General features: G+C 37.5%; 3 protein-coding genes across 4 annotated transcripts; all 3 read left to right on the top strand.

Moving 5' to 3' along the window:
• The first annotated feature begins 1,515 nt into the window (after nucleotides 1-1,515).
• On the top strand, nucleotides 1,516-11,390 carry prkab1a (protein kinase, AMP-activated, beta 1 non-catalytic subunit, a). Of its 2 annotated transcripts, XM_037753614.1 has the most exons (9): nucleotides 1,594-1,645; nucleotides 1,821-1,848; nucleotides 5,277-5,459; nucleotides 5,565-5,734; nucleotides 6,273-6,366; nucleotides 6,793-6,907; nucleotides 7,823-7,956; nucleotides 8,309-8,377; nucleotides 10,040-11,390. In XM_037753614.1, exons 3-9 carry the CDS (start codon nucleotides 5,310-5,312, stop codon nucleotides 10,115-10,117), a joined length of 810 nt encoding a protein of 269 aa, XP_037609542.1. In that variant the 5' UTR covers nucleotides 1,594-1,645; nucleotides 1,821-1,848; nucleotides 5,277-5,309; the 3' UTR covers nucleotides 10,118-11,390. The 2 variants fall into 2 exon arrangements, with proteins under 2 accessions (XP_037609541.1, XP_037609542.1); XM_037753613.1 differs by lacking the exon at nucleotides 1,821-1,848 and having other exon boundaries at nucleotides 1,516-1,645.
• A 2,293-nt stretch (nucleotides 11,391-13,683) lies between these two features.
• On the top strand, nucleotides 13,684-15,829 carry LOC119478357 (phospholipase A2-like). The gene is made up of 4 exons (XM_037753053.1): nucleotides 13,684-13,842; nucleotides 13,960-14,107; nucleotides 14,189-14,322; nucleotides 15,448-15,829. The coding sequence occupies exons 1-4, from the start codon at nucleotides 13,794-13,796 to the stop codon at nucleotides 15,561-15,563; spliced, it is 447 nt and encodes a 148-aa protein (XP_037608981.1). The 5' UTR covers nucleotides 13,684-13,793; the 3' UTR covers nucleotides 15,564-15,829.
• Nucleotides 15,830-16,711: 882 nt separating this feature from the next.
• On the top strand, nucleotides 16,712-18,304 carry LOC119478372 (phospholipase A2-like). The gene is made up of 4 exons (XM_037753083.1): nucleotides 16,712-17,165; nucleotides 17,282-17,429; nucleotides 17,533-17,666; nucleotides 17,795-18,304. Exons 1-4 carry the CDS (start codon nucleotides 17,117-17,119, stop codon nucleotides 17,911-17,913), a joined length of 450 nt encoding a protein of 149 aa, XP_037609011.1. The 5' UTR covers nucleotides 16,712-17,116; the 3' UTR covers nucleotides 17,914-18,304.
• Nucleotides 18,305-20,128: the final 1,824 nt, after the last annotated feature.

The raw sequence follows: 20,128 nt of genomic DNA, 5'->3' as shown, positions 1-20,128 counted from the left end.
TCGACCTCCGTAGTTCAAAGGCCAACTTGGAGACCTTTTGTGAGAATGGCAAGTTGCGCTCACTCACTGCACGTGATGTATTGCTGAGCAAACTCTCGGTAAATGTCAAGACTGGCACGAAGCTGTTTTCTTTTTCAATCAGTAACCTAAATTTAGCTGAAGGTATTCTCAGTGCCAGCTGAAAGAAATCATTAATCAGTGGCATGACATTAAGAACTACAGCTCATAATCTAAATTAATCTTATTACATACATGTAATCTCATTACTAACGATCCATGGCATTATATGCTATATGTAGGCCTACATAATACACAATAAACATATTATATGTATGTATGTGTACAGCTTCTATAATGTTTTTTTTTATATAACTATGTAGAAAAAAAAAAAACATTGACAATTTTCCTGACTCCATTTTTTGTCTGTCTTTGTAGCTCACATTTTTTGGGAAGTGTTGCACAGGTCACCTAATTAATTAAGGTGGACAATGTATATATATATATATATATATATATATATACATAGAGTAGGTACCATGTCATACTAGCTTGTCAGGAAGGAGGTTAAATAGCGCTAAATTTTAGTGAAGAAAAACTGTCATGGTCATTTTCAAAGGGTTCCCCCTTTGACAGACATGGCCACTTTATAATTCTATGCAGTTTTGGGCAAGTCATAGTCTTACTAGTCAGCTGTTGTTGTCTGTTGGGCTTGAGTTTTCCATGTTATGATTAGAGCATATATTTTGTCATGCTAAATGCAGCACCTGTGAGGGTTTCTGGACAATATTTGTCATCGTTTTGTGTTGTTAATTGATTTCCAGTAATAAATATATAGAACCATTTGCATATTTGCATATTTACATACTTGACAAATCTCACTTTAAGGTACATTTTGAAGAGATAAAAAAAGTGTGATTAATTTGTGATGAACTATGGACAATCATTCGATTACTCCCGATTAATCGCAATTAAATATTTATATTTATATATTATATTCAAGATTCAAGACCTTTATTGTCATTGTGTAGTACAGCAAAATTAGATTGTGACAATTCCATAGGTGCTAAAGAAAAAATAATACAATAGAAAAAGAGATATAAATATAAAAAAAATATATATAAAAAAGATAATACAATATAAATATAAAAAAAATTACATATATATATATATTATATATTATATACATTCCTTGCATATATATTTAAACAGTATATATAAATGTGTGTCACCCTTTTATCTACATGCAAACAGAGCTGTATATTCATACTGTACATTGTCACTGTACTTGAGTCAGGCTTCCATCTAGTGTTGACTATATGGAATTACATTACAGAGAGGCAGCTATAGCCTTTAAAATATAACCATGCTTATAAAATGACCATAAAGACTGACACAAATATGAACTGTTATACAATATTAAGCGCATGTGTGGGGGAAATAATGCATTGTCTGGATTATTCAGAAGTTTTTAATGATATTTTTTTATTTACAAGTGTACTATAATTTATGTCTGATCTACTGCGCATGCGCAGACAAGGGGGCTGGGTTTGTTTAGTGTGACCAAATGTTTTGTTGCTTCTTGCCTCTGAATGAGATGGATCAGATGAGCTAAACACGGACACCTGCGACGGTAAACGCTTCTCAGGTAACTAAACAAACTGTATTTCTAGTCAGTGCATTCATTGTTTGAACTGGCATCACTTGTATGTTGCAGCTAGTGCAGATGTTCAGGTTAACAGCTGCACAACACACTGAGGCTAGCTGCTAGCTGACGGCAGCTGTAGTAAACCATAGTAACGGTACGTCTTATTGACACTCAGGTAAACACTGGCTCTAACTAAACTACAGGTGAGTCAAGCTGGTTTCATTGCACATCAGGTTTTAAGATGAGCTAATGAAGTCGTCTGAAGCCCTGCAGTGCTGTTATGCTGCAAAATAACTCATTTATGCATGATATTATAACTGTTTTATATTATTATCTATCTAACTAATATTGTCAGAATAGAATAGAATAGAATAGAAAGCTTTATTTTCATTTTATTAAATACAATGAGATTCACAGTTTGCCACTTCTGGTCAGTGCTTTAAAACAAATACTTGACAAGAACTAAACGAGGTAGATAAAACATAAATATAACAGGTAAAACACACACAGTTATAAAGCAAATAAAACAGGTAGAGTAGATGTAATAAATACATATAAACAGAAGTGTTGCACTAGAGGTATAAAATATACAAATAGATGTAATGTAAACAGAGGTAATTGCACTTATAAAATAGGTAGGGCAGATGTAATAAATAAATATAAAAAGAAGTGTTGCACTAGAGGTATAAAATATTAAAATAGATGTAATGTAAACAGAGGTAATTGCACTTATAAAATAGGTAGGGTATATGTAATAAATAAATATAAAAAGAAGTGTTGCACTAGAGGTATAAAATATTAAAATAGATGTAATGTAAACAGAGGTAATTGCACTTATAAAATAGGTAGGGTATATGTAATAAATAAATATAAACAGATGTGTTGCATTAGAGGTATAAAATATACAAATAGATATAATGTAAACAGAGGTAATTGCACTTATAAAATAGGTAGGGTATATGTAATAAATAAATATAAACAGATGTGTTGCATTAGAGGTATAAAATATTAAAATAGATGTAATGTAAACAGAGGTAATTGCACTTGTAAAATAGGAGGTAGGGTAGATGTAATAAATAAATATAAACAGAAGTGTTGCACTAGAGGTATAAAATATAAAAATAGATATAATGTAAACAGAGGTAATTGCACTTGTAAAATAGGAGGTAGGGTAGATGTAATAAATAAATATAAACAGAAGTGTTGCACTAGAAGTATAAAATATAAAAATAGATATAATGTAAACAGAGGTAATTGCACTTATAAAATAGGTAGGGCAGATGTAATAAATAAATATAAAAAGAAGTGTTGCACTAGAAGTATAAAATATAAAAATAGATATAATGTAAACAGAGGTAATTGCACTTATAAAATAGGTAGGGCAGATGTAATAAATAAATATAAAAAGAAATGTTACACTAGAGGTATAAAATATACAAATAGATGTAATGTAAACAGAGGTAATTGCACTTGTAAAATAGGAGGTAGGGTAGATGTAATAAATAAATATAAACAGAAGTGTTGCATTAGAAGTATAAAATATAAAAATAGATATAATGTAAACAGAGGTAATTGCACTTGTAAAATAGGAGGTAGGGTAGATGTAATAAATAAAATGTAAACAAAGGTAGTTGCACTTGAGGTGTATATTGCATCAAGGATATATTGCACATTCAGTGTATTAATATTGTACAGATTTATTGTTTGTTCAGTGTCCGTATGGCCCAGGGAAAGAAACTGTAAGAAACCATAATGGAAACAGTAATGTAACGTTACTTTAATCACTATCTTGACACTGTCATGCAATGGAAAACTACTCCAACCTCATCATCAACAGTACAGCAGTAAAAGCAAGACCCTGGAATAATCCATTTATAACCATAACTGCGTTCACAGGACCTCTTTGTGCTCTCTGTCCCAAAAGCTTTTGCATATTCTGCACCCTCAGGCTGGAATTTGCTCCAAAATGACCTAAAAATCAAAGAGCTGGTATTATTAAATATTTTTAAATCTAAAATGAAGGCTTTGGAAGCAGACTCTACGGCATGCCAATGTTTTTAGCTTCCCTTGTTGTACAGCTGACTCCCAGAAAAGTTCCTTTTTGTCCCCCCATTTGTCTTTAGATGGTTCTCTTTTAATGCATATTTTTAGTGCTTTTAGTGTTTGTGAATTGTATTTTATATCTCTATTTGTGTCTGCAACTTTGTGTTCTTGTTGCTGACCGTCTTGGCCAGGTCTCCCTTGGAAAAGAGGTTCTTAATCTCAATGGGACTAACCTGGTTAAATAAAGGTTAAATTAAAATAAAATAAAATAACTACCCTAGCTATAATGAAATAAGATCATGCAGTAAACGGTTGATTTATTATTTATGATCAGACACTGACAGGGAATTAAACTATTATTTTTTTTGTATTTCACCAGAAAAACCTACAAAATCTAAACAATTGAACAACCAGCCTTCATATAAACCCTGACTCAGACACTTTTTCAGTCATCCTTTTGTGTCACCTTCAACTTTATGTATTAATGACACATACAATAATCACATTATAATAATTGAATTGCAAAGAAATGTCAGTAACCCTTCTAGGGAAATAACTCATGTTTCAAACAACTTTGTCTGTTTTCAATGCCACCTCTGGTAGTTGTGGTTTCATTTCATTACACAAGAGGTATGAAACTGAATTTGCATCGACTTGAAACATCCTGGAAATAGGTGATCCATTACTGTAAATGCCATATCAGCCTTTATTTTGTCAAGGTCATGTTACCATTGCTTACTTATGCAGCTGTGGTACTGCATTACAACTATCACGCAGCAGCAGTAACACATATTAGAAAAACACAAGTAAAACAAAAAGATGAAAGTGAATATCTGTGGATTGTGGTGGATTTTATATCTCAATTAGGGATCTAGTTCTCTCTGCAAATATATTTTATATGGTACCTAAACTAAGGAAGGAACAACTTTCAAAAACTTCTAGAAAGTGTTGTAATAGTGATGTAACAAATATGTGGTAAATATGGTATCCAACAAAACACTGGTCCTTTAAAGAGAGAAGGTATTACGTTGAAATAAAAGTTATGTAAGGATAATTTTGAGCCTGACACAATAAGCCGCTTAAATTTTAACTTTGCAGGCCCCCAGGTCCAAAACATACTTGTCCACTGCTAGTCAGTTCCAAATTGCAGGGATTGTTTTATGACCATGCAGTTAGTTCTGTTTATAAAGCCATATTTTCCACCGCAAACGGCTGGTAAATTCAGCTGTCAGATGACATGCTGTTGTAAAAAAGTGCTCTCTCTCTCTGAAGTAGAGGAAATTATAAGCCTGTCAAGTCCTTCTCCATACTCCTGACCCTCTGCTGCTTGTAATTCACTGCACATTTGAGTTAACTTATTCTCCCGTTGCACATTGTAAATCATTCTAGATAGGAACGTTATAGCGCCTGAGGTGTAAAATGTTTTTATCTTTTTCATTTGAGTGATGAGGTCTTAAAAAGCAACTAACTTTTGTTGCCTGTACTCCAGTAGCAGCTATTAATGATTAATAACCTTATTTGAAAAAAAAAAAGGCAGATTTTTGTGCAGCCTTCTCAGAATTTCAGGCTGGCTTTTTTACTCTCACAGTGACCTTGTACCTGCCTACAAGAAGACAAAGCCATGGGGAATACAAGCAGCGAGAGGGCTGCCATGGGCCAGGGGGACAAGGCTCAGCGGAGGGACAGCCGAGGTACCAAGGACGGAGGGGGGCCAAAAATCCTGATGGACAGCCCCGAGGACGCAGATATTTTTCACGGTGAAGACATGAAAGTAAGTTGTGCTGTTGTGTCAGAGACGGGTTATCTTTTGCGAACACAATCATGTCCATTTGACATTAGGTTTAATCAATGGTGGTTGTTTTAATGCATGTTTTAGGCTCCTTTAGAGAAAGAGGAGTTCCTTGCATGGCAGCAAGACTTGGAAGCAGATGACAAAGGGCCAACTCTAGACCGACCGACAGTCTTTCGCTGGACCGGAGACGGCAAGGAGGTCTACCTCTCTGGATCCTTCAACAACTGGGTCAACAAGATTCCCCTCATTAGAAGGTGAGGCGGCGTCCTAAGCTCTATGGGATAGTGTGTGTTTTCAGTGTATTCGTGAAATGGTATAATTCTATACTCAATACTAGTTAATTCTTGGGAAAATGTTCACATATGGCGTGGCTCACAAACGTCTTCATAAGTGGTTCATCATATTAGAAGTATTGCCGCTAGCATAAGCCACACGAATTGCAGAGTGCTTGCAAACAGTCGCCGTTTTATCCACCATTTTTTTCCGTCAGTGTCATAAGTAACACTAAATCTGTAATGCTCCCATACAGCAGAACGCTAGCGAGCCGAACGGGTCGGATATTTTACTTGAACCCTTCCATCTCTAATTCACAATCAAATATCAAGATTGTTTTTCATGAACTACATCTCTTAAGTGCCTGGAAGTAAGAAGTATTCTCTAGATCCAGTTTATTGACTTGTTCATTGTATGCCCTCACTAATTAGAGAATTTACATATTATTGAGGTTTAAGAGAAGTACTGTGTTAACTCACCTGTGTGCCAAATGTTCTCTTCTTGTCATCTGTGTTAAAGCCAGAACACCTTTGTGGCCATTGTGGATCTACCTGAAGGGGAGCATCAGTACAAGTTTTACGTGGACGGCCAGTGGACCCACGACCCAACTGAGGTCAGCATTGCATAATGAATCATAATGGATTTGTAGGGTATTAGTTGTAGTCATACCAGTAGTATATAACGGCAGCAAGTGTAGAGTGAGTGAGTTTTTAATGCTGGCTTCAAGCAGTAACCCGAGGGAGACCATATCTATTATAATGTGTTAAATAACAAGCATTGTCCTGTTTCTCTGTAGAAATACAGTAACAAATGTGAAAAATGATTTATCACGTCCTGTAACGTTGACAAACTGTTAAGTGAGGGACATTTTTTGAGACACAGAATTGAAGGTCTGGCTTGTGTAACTATTGTTCACCTGTAATTTGCCTTAACTTTAACAGTAGTTATTTATCATAGACATGATGTTGTGTCTGTCTGGCTTGTTTATACTTTTGAGCTTTAGTTTGTGAATGTGATTGTCTCCCGTTTCCTTTCACAGCCAGTTGTAACCAGTCAGCTCGGGACAGTCAACAATATCATCCAGGTGAAGAAAACTGACTTTGAGGTGTTTGATGCTCTAATGGTGGACTCGCAGAAATGCTCTGACATGTCAGGTGAGTGCTGACGACCCCTTTCAATGACTGCCCTGTTAGATTCAGTGATGGGTAGGGCAGAGGCGTAATATTTGGTCACTCTGACCACAATGTCTAGCCACTATTAGTTAACATCATATTGAATCATTTACCATGATGTTTGACTTAATTTCGAGATTCAAACCTAGTAGAATTTTAAAATTTGATTATGATTAAGGCTGTCTAAGTTAATGCGACAAAGCGTTAACACAAATTTTTTTTAACGCAACTAATTTCTTTAACGCATTACTGCAACTTGTGATTTTCGGGCTCAGTTTTAAACCTAGAGTGAAGATACTGGCATCATATGAAACTAGAAAACCCTAAGGAATCCATTTGTACCAACCATGTCATACTAGCTTGTCCGAGAAGGAGGTTAAATAACGCTCCAACCTTGCGCTAAATTTTGGCGAGGAAAAACTGGCCATTTTAAAAGGGGTCCCTTGACCTCTGACCTCAAGATATGTGAATGAAAATGGGTTACCCTAACAGGTACCGACAAGTCTCCTCTTTACAGACATGCCTACTTTATGATAATCACATGCAGGTTTAGGCAAGTCATAGTCAAGTGAACACACTGACACATTTACAGCTGTTGTTGACTGTTTGACATGTTATGATTTGAGCATATTTTTTATGCTAAATGCAGTCATTGTTTTGTGTTAATTGATTTCCAATAATAAATATACATTTGCATAAAGCAAGCATATTTGTCCACTCCCATGTTGATACGAGTATTAAATACTTAAAAATTCCCCCTTTTAAGGTACATTTTGAACAGACAAATGTGCGTCTTTGACAGCCCTAGTTATGATTTCTAAACTGGACCGTGGGAATGTTTAAAATTATGATCAGTTGTACTAATCCACACTTGCTCTGCCTTTTCTTCCTCATTAGACCTCTCCAGTTCTCCTCCCGGGCCGTATCATCAGGATGCCTATGTTCCTAAAACGGAAGAGAAGATTAAGTCTCCACCCATACTCCCACCTCACCTGCTACAGGTCATCCTCAACAAAGACACTGGCATTTCTGTAAGTAGCTGTGATGCAGTTAAATGAGGCTTATTCCACTTGGTTATTTCAATTGTGGACTTTCCTGAAATGATGAACTTTGTTTTCTCTATTTTGGGCTGACATGCTTAAAATACATTAACTTGAATTGGTCAAAATATTACAGGTTTTTGAAGAAGCAAAATTCCTGTCATAGACCTTTGTCAAGCATCGACAATGTAAATCTATAAAATGAGACAAGCAATGCATCCAAAGATCTACATAATACAGTAGAAATATGGAAATAGAAAACATGAATATCGCACTTGAAAAGAGGAAGATAATCTGGTTAAATTCAGTTTTTTCTATTTTCCTTGTTTCTTCTCATATCCAGTGTGACCCTGCATTACTCCCAGAACCCAACCATGTCATGCTCAACCACCTCTACGCTCTTTCCATTAAGGTAAGGTCTCAAGTTGACTGAATCACACCATAAAGTTATTATGTGTTTGCTATTTTTCAGCACCGTTGCACGCTGCTGAAATGTGGCAAAAACTTCCTGTGGTGACACTTTGAGAAATGACCAGTTTTGTTAGCATTTTGATTGGAAACTGTGAGCTGCTGCAGCTGTTAGCGAGCTTGCACAACAGATTGTATCTATGGAATGCCAACAATGATAACAAGCTGCTAATAGGGGAGCTGAAGGACAGATACTTGTCCTTTTTTTCCCCCACATTGTGACAGGAAAAACAAACTAAATGTGCAATTTGGGAGCAGCAGATCTGGCCAAGCTGGAGCTCTGTTAGTTGTCCCAAGTTGCTCAACATGCTGATTGTCAGATAGCTCTTTATGGCTAAAAAAAATGCTGCTAAATGGCATGCTTACTGGATGTTTTCATAGCTACTAGGCTAAAATAAGCCTAATAGAATGATGCGTGTTTTTTCCATACAACAAGAACGGCGTGCTAAAAGGTGTAGCTTGCCTTAATGACATGTCGGAAGGTTTAAGTTATACCTCGTCAAGTGTAGCTCTTAATGTAATCAATCATTCGCAATTGCAATAGTTAAGTGATCCACTAAGAAGAAAGCACAGAAAAAAAATCCATATTTTACAGTAGATCATTTTTTCTGACAACCTGCTGACCTCTGGCAAAAATGCAATAAAATCCCTCTAGTGGTTTAATGGTGAAAGAGTTTCTCACATGCCCATATGTACAGTGAAACAGTATTTGCTTTCTGGAAACTTAAAAGGTTGTAAACTTATCCTTTTAAAGGAACAATGTGTAACATTTCAGGGGATCTATTAGTATAAAATGGAATATAATATTCATAGCCATGTTTTCAGTTGTGTATAATCACCTGAAACTAAGAATCATTGTGTTTTCGTTAGCTTAGAATGAGCCCTTCTTATCTGCATAGGGAGCGGGTCCTCTATACAGAGTCTGCCATATTGCTGCGACACGTTTCTACAGTAACCCAGAACAGACAGACAGACCAAACACTGGCTCTAGCGAGAGCCTTTTACGTTTCCTGAAGGCCACCATAGTTCTCCGACACACTTGTGAAACTACGGTTACGTGAGCCGCAGTGTGCAAAAGCGTGACAGCCGACGTCTGACTTCCGTGGCTCCTAAAGTAGTGTTATTATGGTAAGGACGGCCTTTGAGAGAGACGAAAGGCGTTGCCACGGTTTTGCACTCTGCGGCTCACGATACTGCAGTCTTGGAAAGGGAGGAGTGAGAGCAGGGGTAATTGGTTGGTTGCAACCACTGGATGCCACCAAATCCTACACAATCTAATGTAAAGCAGCAAAAGAAAGCGTTTGGTTTCCTTTTAATAGTTGCTTAACAGCAGCAGACTCTACTGTAGCTTTGAATCCACAACAGATGAGAAATAAGAATATAGTAGTGGTAGACATATTGCCTCGTTGTTGATGGGGATTAGTGAGCGGAGCAGGTCGTCGAGATTAGTTGGTGGCCCGCCCACTAATCTGTGGTTTACAGTATGGCAACACAGCACATGGTATGACTGATAACATTGTTCCCTGTGGCCCACATGTAAGCTGTAAGCTTGTTCAGTGTTTTTAAAGTGTATTTTTCCTCCATGTTGTCTTTTTTTCTGTCACAGGATGGAGTGATGGTGCTCAGTGCGACACATCGCTACAAGAAGAAGTATGTCACCACCTTGCTATATAAACCCATCTGATTTTAAGACTTTTTAATCCTGTCCCGAGTGTGTTAACTGTACACTGAGTGTACAAAATATCTGCTCCATCAGCTCTTTCTAGAACGTAGAGAGAGTAGGTGAATCCAGGACTGGATGAGAATCTTAGATTAAGCTAAAGATGACAAGAGGTTATCAGCTCTGAGATTATATTTTGTACACTCACTGTATATTCAGTTATTGTACACATCTGTTTAGGACGATAAATGTCACTCAGTCACCCCAAATCCTACATAATCTGCCTTTATTTGTTCACCGATTTGCCCTCTGTAGGTTTCAACAACACTATCTTTGCTTAGTAGACATAGAGAGGCAGTAATAACGAAGGTTGGACACTATGGCGTGTCTGTGATCAAAACAGACAAAACTAATGCTGGGGGAAATGTGACTGAAAGTCCTCTGATTAATGAGGTCGCTGTGTTTCCCACGATTGAGAAGACAACAGCGGTACAATCAGGAATGTGAAGGTTGAGGTCAGAGAAGGAATAAATGCACTGCAGTAGTTCTCCACTGTTTTTCACTTGCCTGTTTATCTTGAGAAAAGTGTTTTATTTAGCGATAATGACAAAGCACACAGTAGATATTTTCTATCATTTGTGATGTATTCAGTAATGTATTTTTTTACTTTGATGTGGTTTGTTTTGTTGTCAAAAACCCTTCTATATAGTTAGTGACAGTGTTGTGGTCAAGACTTGGAACAAAGAGCAGCTTGTTAGTAAGGGTTAAGACAACGTAGTTTAGACCAAAAACATAACACATTATTATTTATTGAGAAGTTAATTTGGTCTAAACTTTTATTAGCTCTGCACTATGATAACGTTTGTTTTTAATGTAGAATATGCATACAGTGTATGTACACTTTCAGCACGACAATGTATCAGAAGAATAATGCTTACCCTTTTGGACTTCTAAGCAGGTTTAGTTGTTTTCACACTGAATAACATAATTTTACTTCTTTTATACAATGTAAATGCATTCCACAAATTAAGAGTAGTTACAGTATATATTAAGATAGTTGTTCCCCGCTGGCTTAGTCAGCATGGCGTCATTGGTTTGTGCCATGGAACATTGCCAATCTTTAGTAGCAGCGCCAGATGGTTGATGAAAAAAGACATAACAGAAAACTAAATGTTGAGGATATGACAATGAAAAAAACAGTAACGTAAAAGACCAATATTGGCTTGAAGAACCACGACACTGATGAAAGGACGAGCACAGGATCATGTGACAGAGTCAGACTGTTAGTGAAGTGAAATTTTAAAAAAAATTTTAAATTTTGTTTTTTATAGTTGACATGTTTGCACTGTTAATGGTCTGTGTATTTCCTGCCCAGTCGCACAGCAGTTCGTGAAATAGTCACTCAATTTAATGTATTGATTCCATCACACAAATTTCCATTTTCTTTTCGTGATGCACAGCACGAAATCGATTCGTATGTAATCCACGTTATTGTGAAGCATAAAGAGCGGCGAACACCGCGTAGGGAGGAGGTCGGGGAGGATGGTTGGGTCAAAAAAGACAGGACATTTGCGCAGGAGATCGCTGTTGGTGTCCTGCGCGAACTTTTGAACTTAAGTTATGGCACTTCCGGAGATATTTTAACCCAAACCACGATCTTTTCGTGAAGCTAACGAAGTAGTTTTTGTCACGTAACTTCCGTACTTAAGTTACGCCACTTCCGGTGTTATTTAAACTCAAACCGTGATCTTTTCCTAAACCTAGCTTAGTAGTTTTGTTGCCTAAGTTGTTGAAAGTCATGCTGAGCGTCACGAAAAAAAGGGAAATTGGTGTCTATGTACACGAATCAAATAGATTAAATCTCCTGACTATTTCACAAACTGCCGTGAGACTGTGTTGGTACTTCATGAAGTCTGAAGGAATGGAATGTGTTTTAAGCTAAATGTATGACTTGTAGCATCTGTTTATATCAATGTATCATTGTCAAACATTGGTATCTTGATTAACAAATGAGACCATGATTATTTATGTTCTATGCTAGAAGGCCAGTAGAAGCTGACAATCTCCTCAGTAAAGATCAGAACTAACATGGTGAAAATGTATTGATGCGAAAATGCTAAATTTTCAAATGAATTGCAGTATCGTTAAAAAAAAAAAATGCTGTTGACCCTTTGAACCATGCTGGTGTGTGAACTTTTTCCATTTTGAGAGACTTTTTATTAAAGATTAAGTTATAAATTCATATGCAGTTTGTTGTATTTTTTTTTACCGTAATGTACTTTAGGTCAACAATAATTGACTCACTGTTGTGTTTGTGGCCGTATTGTTTCCCCAGCTGAGTGGGAAGAAGCCTGAGAACCAGTTCCCAACCACATTATACAGATATATTTACTTGGAGAAACAATATAATTATAAGTGCCTTCACAATGAAAAAAAATGCCTCTTCAATAATAAGGAAATGTGTATAAAGAGAGTTTCAATGAAATTAAACCAATAAACAAAATAAAGCCTGTGGGTGGGAGACAAGCACAAGCTCTTGCACAAATAAGGTCTGCCCTGATGCAGGTAAGCTAGTGGGAAGGTGTTCTTTATTTACTCCAGTAATGTTTCAGAATGCTCAAGATCATCCTCAATCAGAAGGGGTATATTCCAATGAGCCTGCATGTGACATAAGTGGAGCAAAATCTGAATGGCTTGTGGAATCAAATGTTTTATGATCTAGACAGCCCACAAAAAAACTGATTGGTAGGCACTCCAGATATCTAAATGTATGAGCACAAGGACTGAAAAAGTAAGTTTTTCATGTCATATGTCTCCTTTTAGACACAAATAAATCTCAAAAGGGCCTAAAGATCAGAGTTTCTGGCTGAATCTGCTAAAATGAGGTCTGCATTACATCAAGGAAGAATCAATGACGGCAACCGAAGAATGACCGACTGCTACATGTTCATAACAGTCATAATAAAAAAAGTGTGTATGCTTGTTAATTGTCTCTTGCAGACACACAAGTCCATGTGTGGAAGCTTTTTTGACTCCATTTCCATGGTGAACCAGACCTTTGAATACATATCTTAAGAGATTACAATAACATTTTAAAAGCATTTATCTCTCAAGTGCAAATTCAAAGAAGAACAGCTATTTAACATATTGTAGTGACAGCATTAAAGCCTTAAAGCTGCATGGGCAATGATGTTTAAAGCAGCTTTTTCTTAGTGATTTGATGGTCATCATTATGATTATGTTTTATACACTTAAAGCTTGTATTTACAATGTGCTTGGCCAAAAATGATACTTAAAGACCAAAAAGCAAACATTGCGTTTTTATAATGCTTTAAAGGTGCAGTGTGTAGGATTTGCTGGCATCTAGTGGTGAGGTTGAAGATTGCAAACTTGTTTGGACACCAAACACATTTTTTTTATAGTGCTCCCAAATGGAGCCCTATCCCCAAGGCTGACCAACTCTGGTCTAGACAGAACATCGAACACATTCAACAACATGGCTAACATTTCAGGGAGTGTGGGAATTCTTACTTGCTTTTACATATGCTGGTTTGTGTTGGAATCTCTGAGTTCATGCATTGAGAATCCTGTGTAGTATGAACAGCTGACAGGGCAGCTCCCAAGGTCCCATACTACATATATAAAGGGGACCTGATATTAGAGTGAGAGCTTCTCTGTGACTTGCCCTCTGACTTACACGATGTATACCCTCCAGGCTCTGTTTCTCTTGGCTGCAGGCCTCTCTGTTGGTGAGTACAACTTGACAAATAGGTGTCCATCTGTACGCTTGGTAATTTCTGAATAGATGCATCTTCTAGTATAGAGTATAAATTGAATTCTGATTGTGTCTGCTTGTTGTGTTTCAGCCCACTCATTGGACTACAGGGCACTCAACCAGTTCAGAGCTATGATGCTGTGCGTGATGCCTGATAGCTGGCCTGTTTTTGACTACGCTGACTACGGCTGCTACTGCGGCAAGGGAGGCTCCGGCACACCTGTGGATGATCTGGATAGGTGATGATTCACTCACTCTGCTTCATACTATAAAAAAACGTTGTTCAGTTTGTTTCAAAATGCATCTTGTTTGACCTGTAGGTGCTGCCAAGTGCATGACCAGTGTTACAGTGACGCTATGCAGCACCCTGAGTGCTGGCCCATCTTCGACAATCCGTACACCGAGTTCTATGACTACAGCTGTGACGAGAAAAACAAGAAGGTCACCTGTGGCAGTGAGTACACCCAAACAATTTTTTTTTTCTTGCATAGCCTATACAGTAAACTTGTTAATTTGCAACACTGTTGTAATATGCATTGTTTCCATTTCATCACTATACTTTAATTTATTGTCTTGGGAAATCAGGGGTGAAATATGAAGTGTTGAGAAAAAAAACTGTTACTGATATAATCAAATCAATACTATTCTTAGGGATGAATTCACAAAAGGATTGCGCTTTTGCAGCCGTTAAGCCTGCACATATATTGGAAAAAATAAACTGTAAACTGTAAACTGTAACTGTGTCTAAATTAGGTAACATGCAGATATTTGGCGCAAAAAATTGCCCCTTTCTATGCAAATGAGCTTCATTGCAAAAAAACACTCCAATTCATCAGCACTAATAGCCACACTCAAATACAGTGACATTATTAGCATCTTCAGAGACCACCAATTGGTGGTAGTCTAACTGAATCACATTTATAAGGAGAATACATTTTTAATTAGTTTTTATTTTGTTTAATTTTTTACTTTTTGTTTTCATTTCAGTTTAGTTTTAGTTCGTTTACAGAGTGCGTTTGCTAGTTTTAGTTTAGTTTCAGTTTTTCAGAATGGTTTAGTTTTAGTTTTTTATATGGTTAGGTTTAGTTTTACTAGCTATATACATACAAAACACATGGTTGGAGAACTGTGTAATGTTTAATCTTTGCTCTACTTTAGTGAAGCAATTGCAGCATAACATCATTTCCTAAGATGTCATGTCACGAGTTGACATGCTGTCTCCTTTTTTTGGTATAGTGATATAATACCGAAATGAATTAACATTCATTTTTATTTTATATTTATTAGTTCTATTCTAGTTCTATTAGTTTTATTAGCACTGCCACCTCACAGCAAGAGGGTTTTATTAGTTTTTCTTAAAGGATTTACTTTTTATTTAATTTCAGTTTACTAAAAATATTGTTCACTGCTTATTCTCATTTTAGTTTCAGTTTTACTTTACTATAATAACCCCCTGCTGTCACGCCCGGAACTTTCCAGTGATCATGGCAGCAGTGATTGTAGCTAAAGACATTGTCATAAAATATATTTTTTTGGCCTTTTGGTAATCACAGAGTGCTCTCTGCTTTACCTTCCACAGACAAAAACACCGAATGTGAGATGTTCATCTGTGAGTGTGACAGGAAGGCCGCAGAATGTTTCGCCGTTTCACCTTGGAACCCTGAGCACGAGCACCTGCCCGGCGAACACTGTTAGTAAAGACCAAGCAACTGCATCAAATAAAAAATGTATCCTTCAACATGACAAATCCATTTTTTTTGTTAGTTTTCACAAGTGACAGATCAATTTGTTGAAGATCCTTGGTGTATTAGAAATATTTACTTATACCTTATACATTCACACACAGTGTCATGATTTCTGTATGGGAGTAGCTATCCACCATTCCCTCCATATGCTGAATTACTCTTGTAGTGTTTGTAATTGCAAAGTTATCCTGATAATAAATACAGTTTGATCTCTCATTTGACCTCGCATGCTGTTTACTGATGGCCAGATATTAAAGAGTTATGAATTCACAGATGTGCTGGGAAATCTGACACACTCTCCTCCACAGTACATGTGCCTTTGAACACGTTGCTCAAAACCTCTGAGTGCTCATCATATCATCGCCAGTCATATCACCATTGCTCGTCAAGTCTGGGATTTTCCACGTCTCTGTACATATGGCGGAACATGTCAACTTGCAGGCTGTGTTTGGTCTCATTTTTATCTTTATATTGGACTTGAAGGTATTACAGAACTATGAAAAAGGGCCTTCATTAAACCTGCAGTTGGCTTAATGTTTTTGGCATCATTGGACAGAAATCCATAATAACCTTTCAGCATATTGTAATTCATGTGCTCTGAGAGAAAACTAGACTTCTGCACCTACTCATGCCTCTGTATTCAGCCTTTAAAAAATCTATTACAGTATTAGCATTACAGTAACAGAATATTAATTCATATTTGATCAGTGCTGCCTTGTTTGATCGTTTGATCGGAGTTTGCGAGTGATTGACAGCTGCTCAGAGATGGCAGTCTCTAGCTCGGCTCTGATTGGTTGTTTTCCTCCGGTTTTATCTCCCCTTGTGGCAATATTGCCACACTTTTGACTTGGCAAATAAGACTGTAGCAGGTCATGCTGCCACCACATGATTTCCCTCAGCACAGAACACAGATAGGACAGTCTGTTCACAGACAATTTTGTTTTCATTTAGATACACAACTCTTTCCTGGCGTACGGCTCTAGTCTCTCACAGCAAACAAAATCTTGGGCCGGCGTGGCCATCGAAACGTCGTGTGTGGCAGTCATCCGAGGTCCGGCATGCTATGCATTTAAAGGAGAATGTAATTAGTCAACAAGCACCAAGCTGTGCCAATTGACTCACCTGGCACTACTCTCATGATCCAACCCCCACACCTCTCACTCTCCTGCGGCTGAATGCCAACAATGCTCATCTCCTCAGGTTTAAATTAAGTCTTTAACATAACTTGTAATTGGTATATCTAGTGCTCCCCCCACCCCACATGGAGCCCTTACCCCAAGGCTGAGCAACATTAAGTCTAAACAGAACATCGAACACAACGCTCAGGGTTCAGAGTGTGTGTGAGAATTTGACCTGCTTTTACATATGCTGGCTTGTGTTTGTTGAGACCCTGTGACGTATGAACAGCTGACACAGCAGCTCCTAAGGTCCCATACTTGATATAAAAAGAGGACCTGATATTAGAGTTAGAGCTTCTCTGTGACTTGCCCTCTGACTTACACGATGAATACCCTCCAGGCTCTGTTTCTCTTGGCTGCAGGCCTCTCTGTTGGTGAGTACAACTTGACAAATAGGTGTCCATCTATACGCGTCGTGGTTGTGAATAGATACATCTTCTAGTATAGAGTATAAACGGATTTCTGATTGTGTCTGCTTGTTGTGCTTCAGCCCACTCAATGGACTACAGGGCACTCCTCCAGTTCAGAGCTATGATGCTGTGCGTGATGCCTGATAGCTGGCCTGTTTTTGACTACGCCGACTACGGCTGCTACTGCGGCAAGGGAGGCTCCGGCACGCCTGTGGATGATCTGGATAGGTGATGATTCACTCACTCTGCTTCATACTCAGACAACATTAAAGAAACCAACCTTCAGTCTTTTTAAAAATCCGTCTTGATTGATTTTTTTTTTTACCTGTAGGTGCTGTCAAGTGCATGACCAGTGTTACACTGATGCAATCCAACACCCTGAGTGCTGGCCTATCGTCAACAATCCGTACATCGAGCTCTATGACTACACCTGCGATGCGAAAAACAAGAAAGTCACCTGTGACAGTGAGTACACCGGAACAAATTTATCTTCCTTGTCCAAACTGATATTATTCTCAGTTTTTATTTAAATTCTATGAATGTTTGTCGGTCGTTTGATGATCACAGAGTGCTCTCTGCTTTATCTTTCTCAGGCAATAACAACGCATGTGAGATGTTCATTTGTGAGTGTGACAGGAAGGCCGCAGAGTGTTTCGTCGTATCACCTTGGAACCCTGACTACGAGCACCTCCCCGGCGAACACTGTCAGTAAAGACAGCTAAAGATTAAGTGGCAGATCGATTGGATCCTTGTCTCATTAGAAATATTCACCTAATACATTCACACATGCACGTATTGTGATTTGTGTATGGGAGATTACTGTGATTTTGGTGACCTATAACCATCCATCTTTCCCTCAATGTGCTGAACCACTCTTGTTGGGTTTATAATTGAGAAGTTATCCTGATAATAAACAGTTTGATTTGCATTTGTCATTATACCTCTCATGCTGTTTTAACCATAGAGGGCACTAGAGTCTAGCTTTTTCTTTCCTAGTTTGCAGGATGAAACCGGCAGTACAGTACAGCATAAACTCACAGTATCTGTAGTCCCATATACTGTATGTAATATTTGCATTTAATCAAATAATGAAAATAAATTTGCTTGAAAATAAAAGCCAGTATTTATTTGATTGTTGTTTCACTTCTGTTTTATTTCTAGTGCATATGAATGAAGATGTTAGAGTGTTTTTTTTTGTAAATTAGTCAGTAAGTTGGTGGTTTAATCTCGTAAATAACGTGTTCTTTGTTTAATAGTTTATAATATTATTATTATTATTGTCCTTTATTTATACATAAACTTGTATGTATAATAGCCTTTTTATTTATTTTAGAATGCACATTTTGATACTTTGAAATGTAAACTTTTATTGAATTTCTATAACACAACGCACATTTGCACATTGCATGTAGTTTATTCTTAATTAATTTACCATAGATAGAAAAAAAGCTGAATAGGTAGACCACATATAACTTAAAAATGTAAAGATACATTTCACCACTGTCTAAAAATGTATTTGAGGGAACAGTTTCTTAAATATCGTACTCTCTGACACTTACTGAGCGTGTCTTCTTATCTGACGTACAAAACAATAGTATTGCATGTAGGTTTATAGTACATGACCATGCAATGGCTGCTGTTGTAAGGTTGGGGAGGGTCACTCTTTACCATGTATTTATTTTCTGCCAACAGCTACCGGCAGCCACTTTTGGCAAGGACAATACAAACACATTGTTGGGTAACAAACAATCCATTTCCAACTGCTTTTGTATTGCTGACAACACTGGTTATCTCTATAATTTCTTTCTCTTTTCAGCTGCTACACACAACTGATGGTTGCAGGTGAAATTGTGGTTGCTTTTGAGATTACTTGGCACTAGAATAAAACAAATCCGGGCCACCACCGTTTGCTCCTAGCAGCTCACTCACTCTTTGTGATCCCAGCTGTGGCTGCAGCCCACTGGATCAGTCTTCAGGCTATTGTGCAGACAGCACTAAGCATCCGCAATGCGAGCACCAGCAGCTGGTAGCTGGCCGTCAGCCAGCTGTGGCTGCTGCTGGCTTGAAGATAAAATGAGAGAAATGACATATGCAAGGAACCAAAATAGATACTGACCCCTGGAAAGTCTTTCTCTAGCCTAAAACCTTGTGTAAATGTTTGCACATCTTTCTTATTTTGTGTCATTGGCTGTTATGGTTGGTAGAAGTGGCTAGTGCACCTGGTGCCCGGTCGCATGAAAAGGCGTAGCTATGAATGACACGATAATTCGCAAGGCATTTGGTGTGCAATAAGAGCGCCGTTCTTGCTTATGGTGTGTCATTTGTACAACATGTAGTCTGTACAACGTAAACGCATCCGCGTAAATATTAGAGCTAGTGACGTTAAATAAAAAGTGAGAAAGGCTGCTAATGGTGGGCAGAAGGGGAGGTGGATGGGTCCAACAAACACAGGACCTTCATCCAAGAGACCGTTGTTTGAGACCAATGTTTTGTAAGTGACGTTAGTGACATTTGTGATGCGTTTAGTGATGTTTGTGACATGTTTTTCTGATATATTTCAGTTAGTTTACGTACTTATATTAAGCCCAAGCACGTCTTTTTGACTAAACCTAACTAAGTTGTTTGTTGCCTAAACCTAAGAGGTAACCGTAGTTTTGTTGCATGGCGTACAAATGACGCAAAAAGCCTAAAATGCGACCTCATGACACATGGAATGTCCTAGTAATGTTTTGCTATTTATAAGCCTTCACGCAAGATCAGTTTGGACCAGGAGACCTGTTGTCTGTCGTTCAAATTTACGAACATAACTTACACCTTGATGCTCATAAAATACGGATATGTAAAACAGGAAATCAAAAGTAAAAGCAAAATGATAATCTAAGGCATAAAATAGTGCAGTTAAAAATATTGGCTTAAATATAAACACA

The sequence above is a fragment of the Sebastes umbrosus genome, chromosome 19 (assembly GCF_015220745.1).
Source record: "Sebastes umbrosus isolate fSebUmb1 chromosome 19, fSebUmb1.pri, whole genome shotgun sequence".
Taxonomy (NCBI): domain Eukaryota; kingdom Metazoa; phylum Chordata; class Actinopteri; order Perciformes; family Sebastidae; genus Sebastes; species Sebastes umbrosus.
The sequence above is the reverse complement of the archived record's forward strand: the minus strand, read 5'-3'. Positions and strand labels throughout refer to the sequence as shown.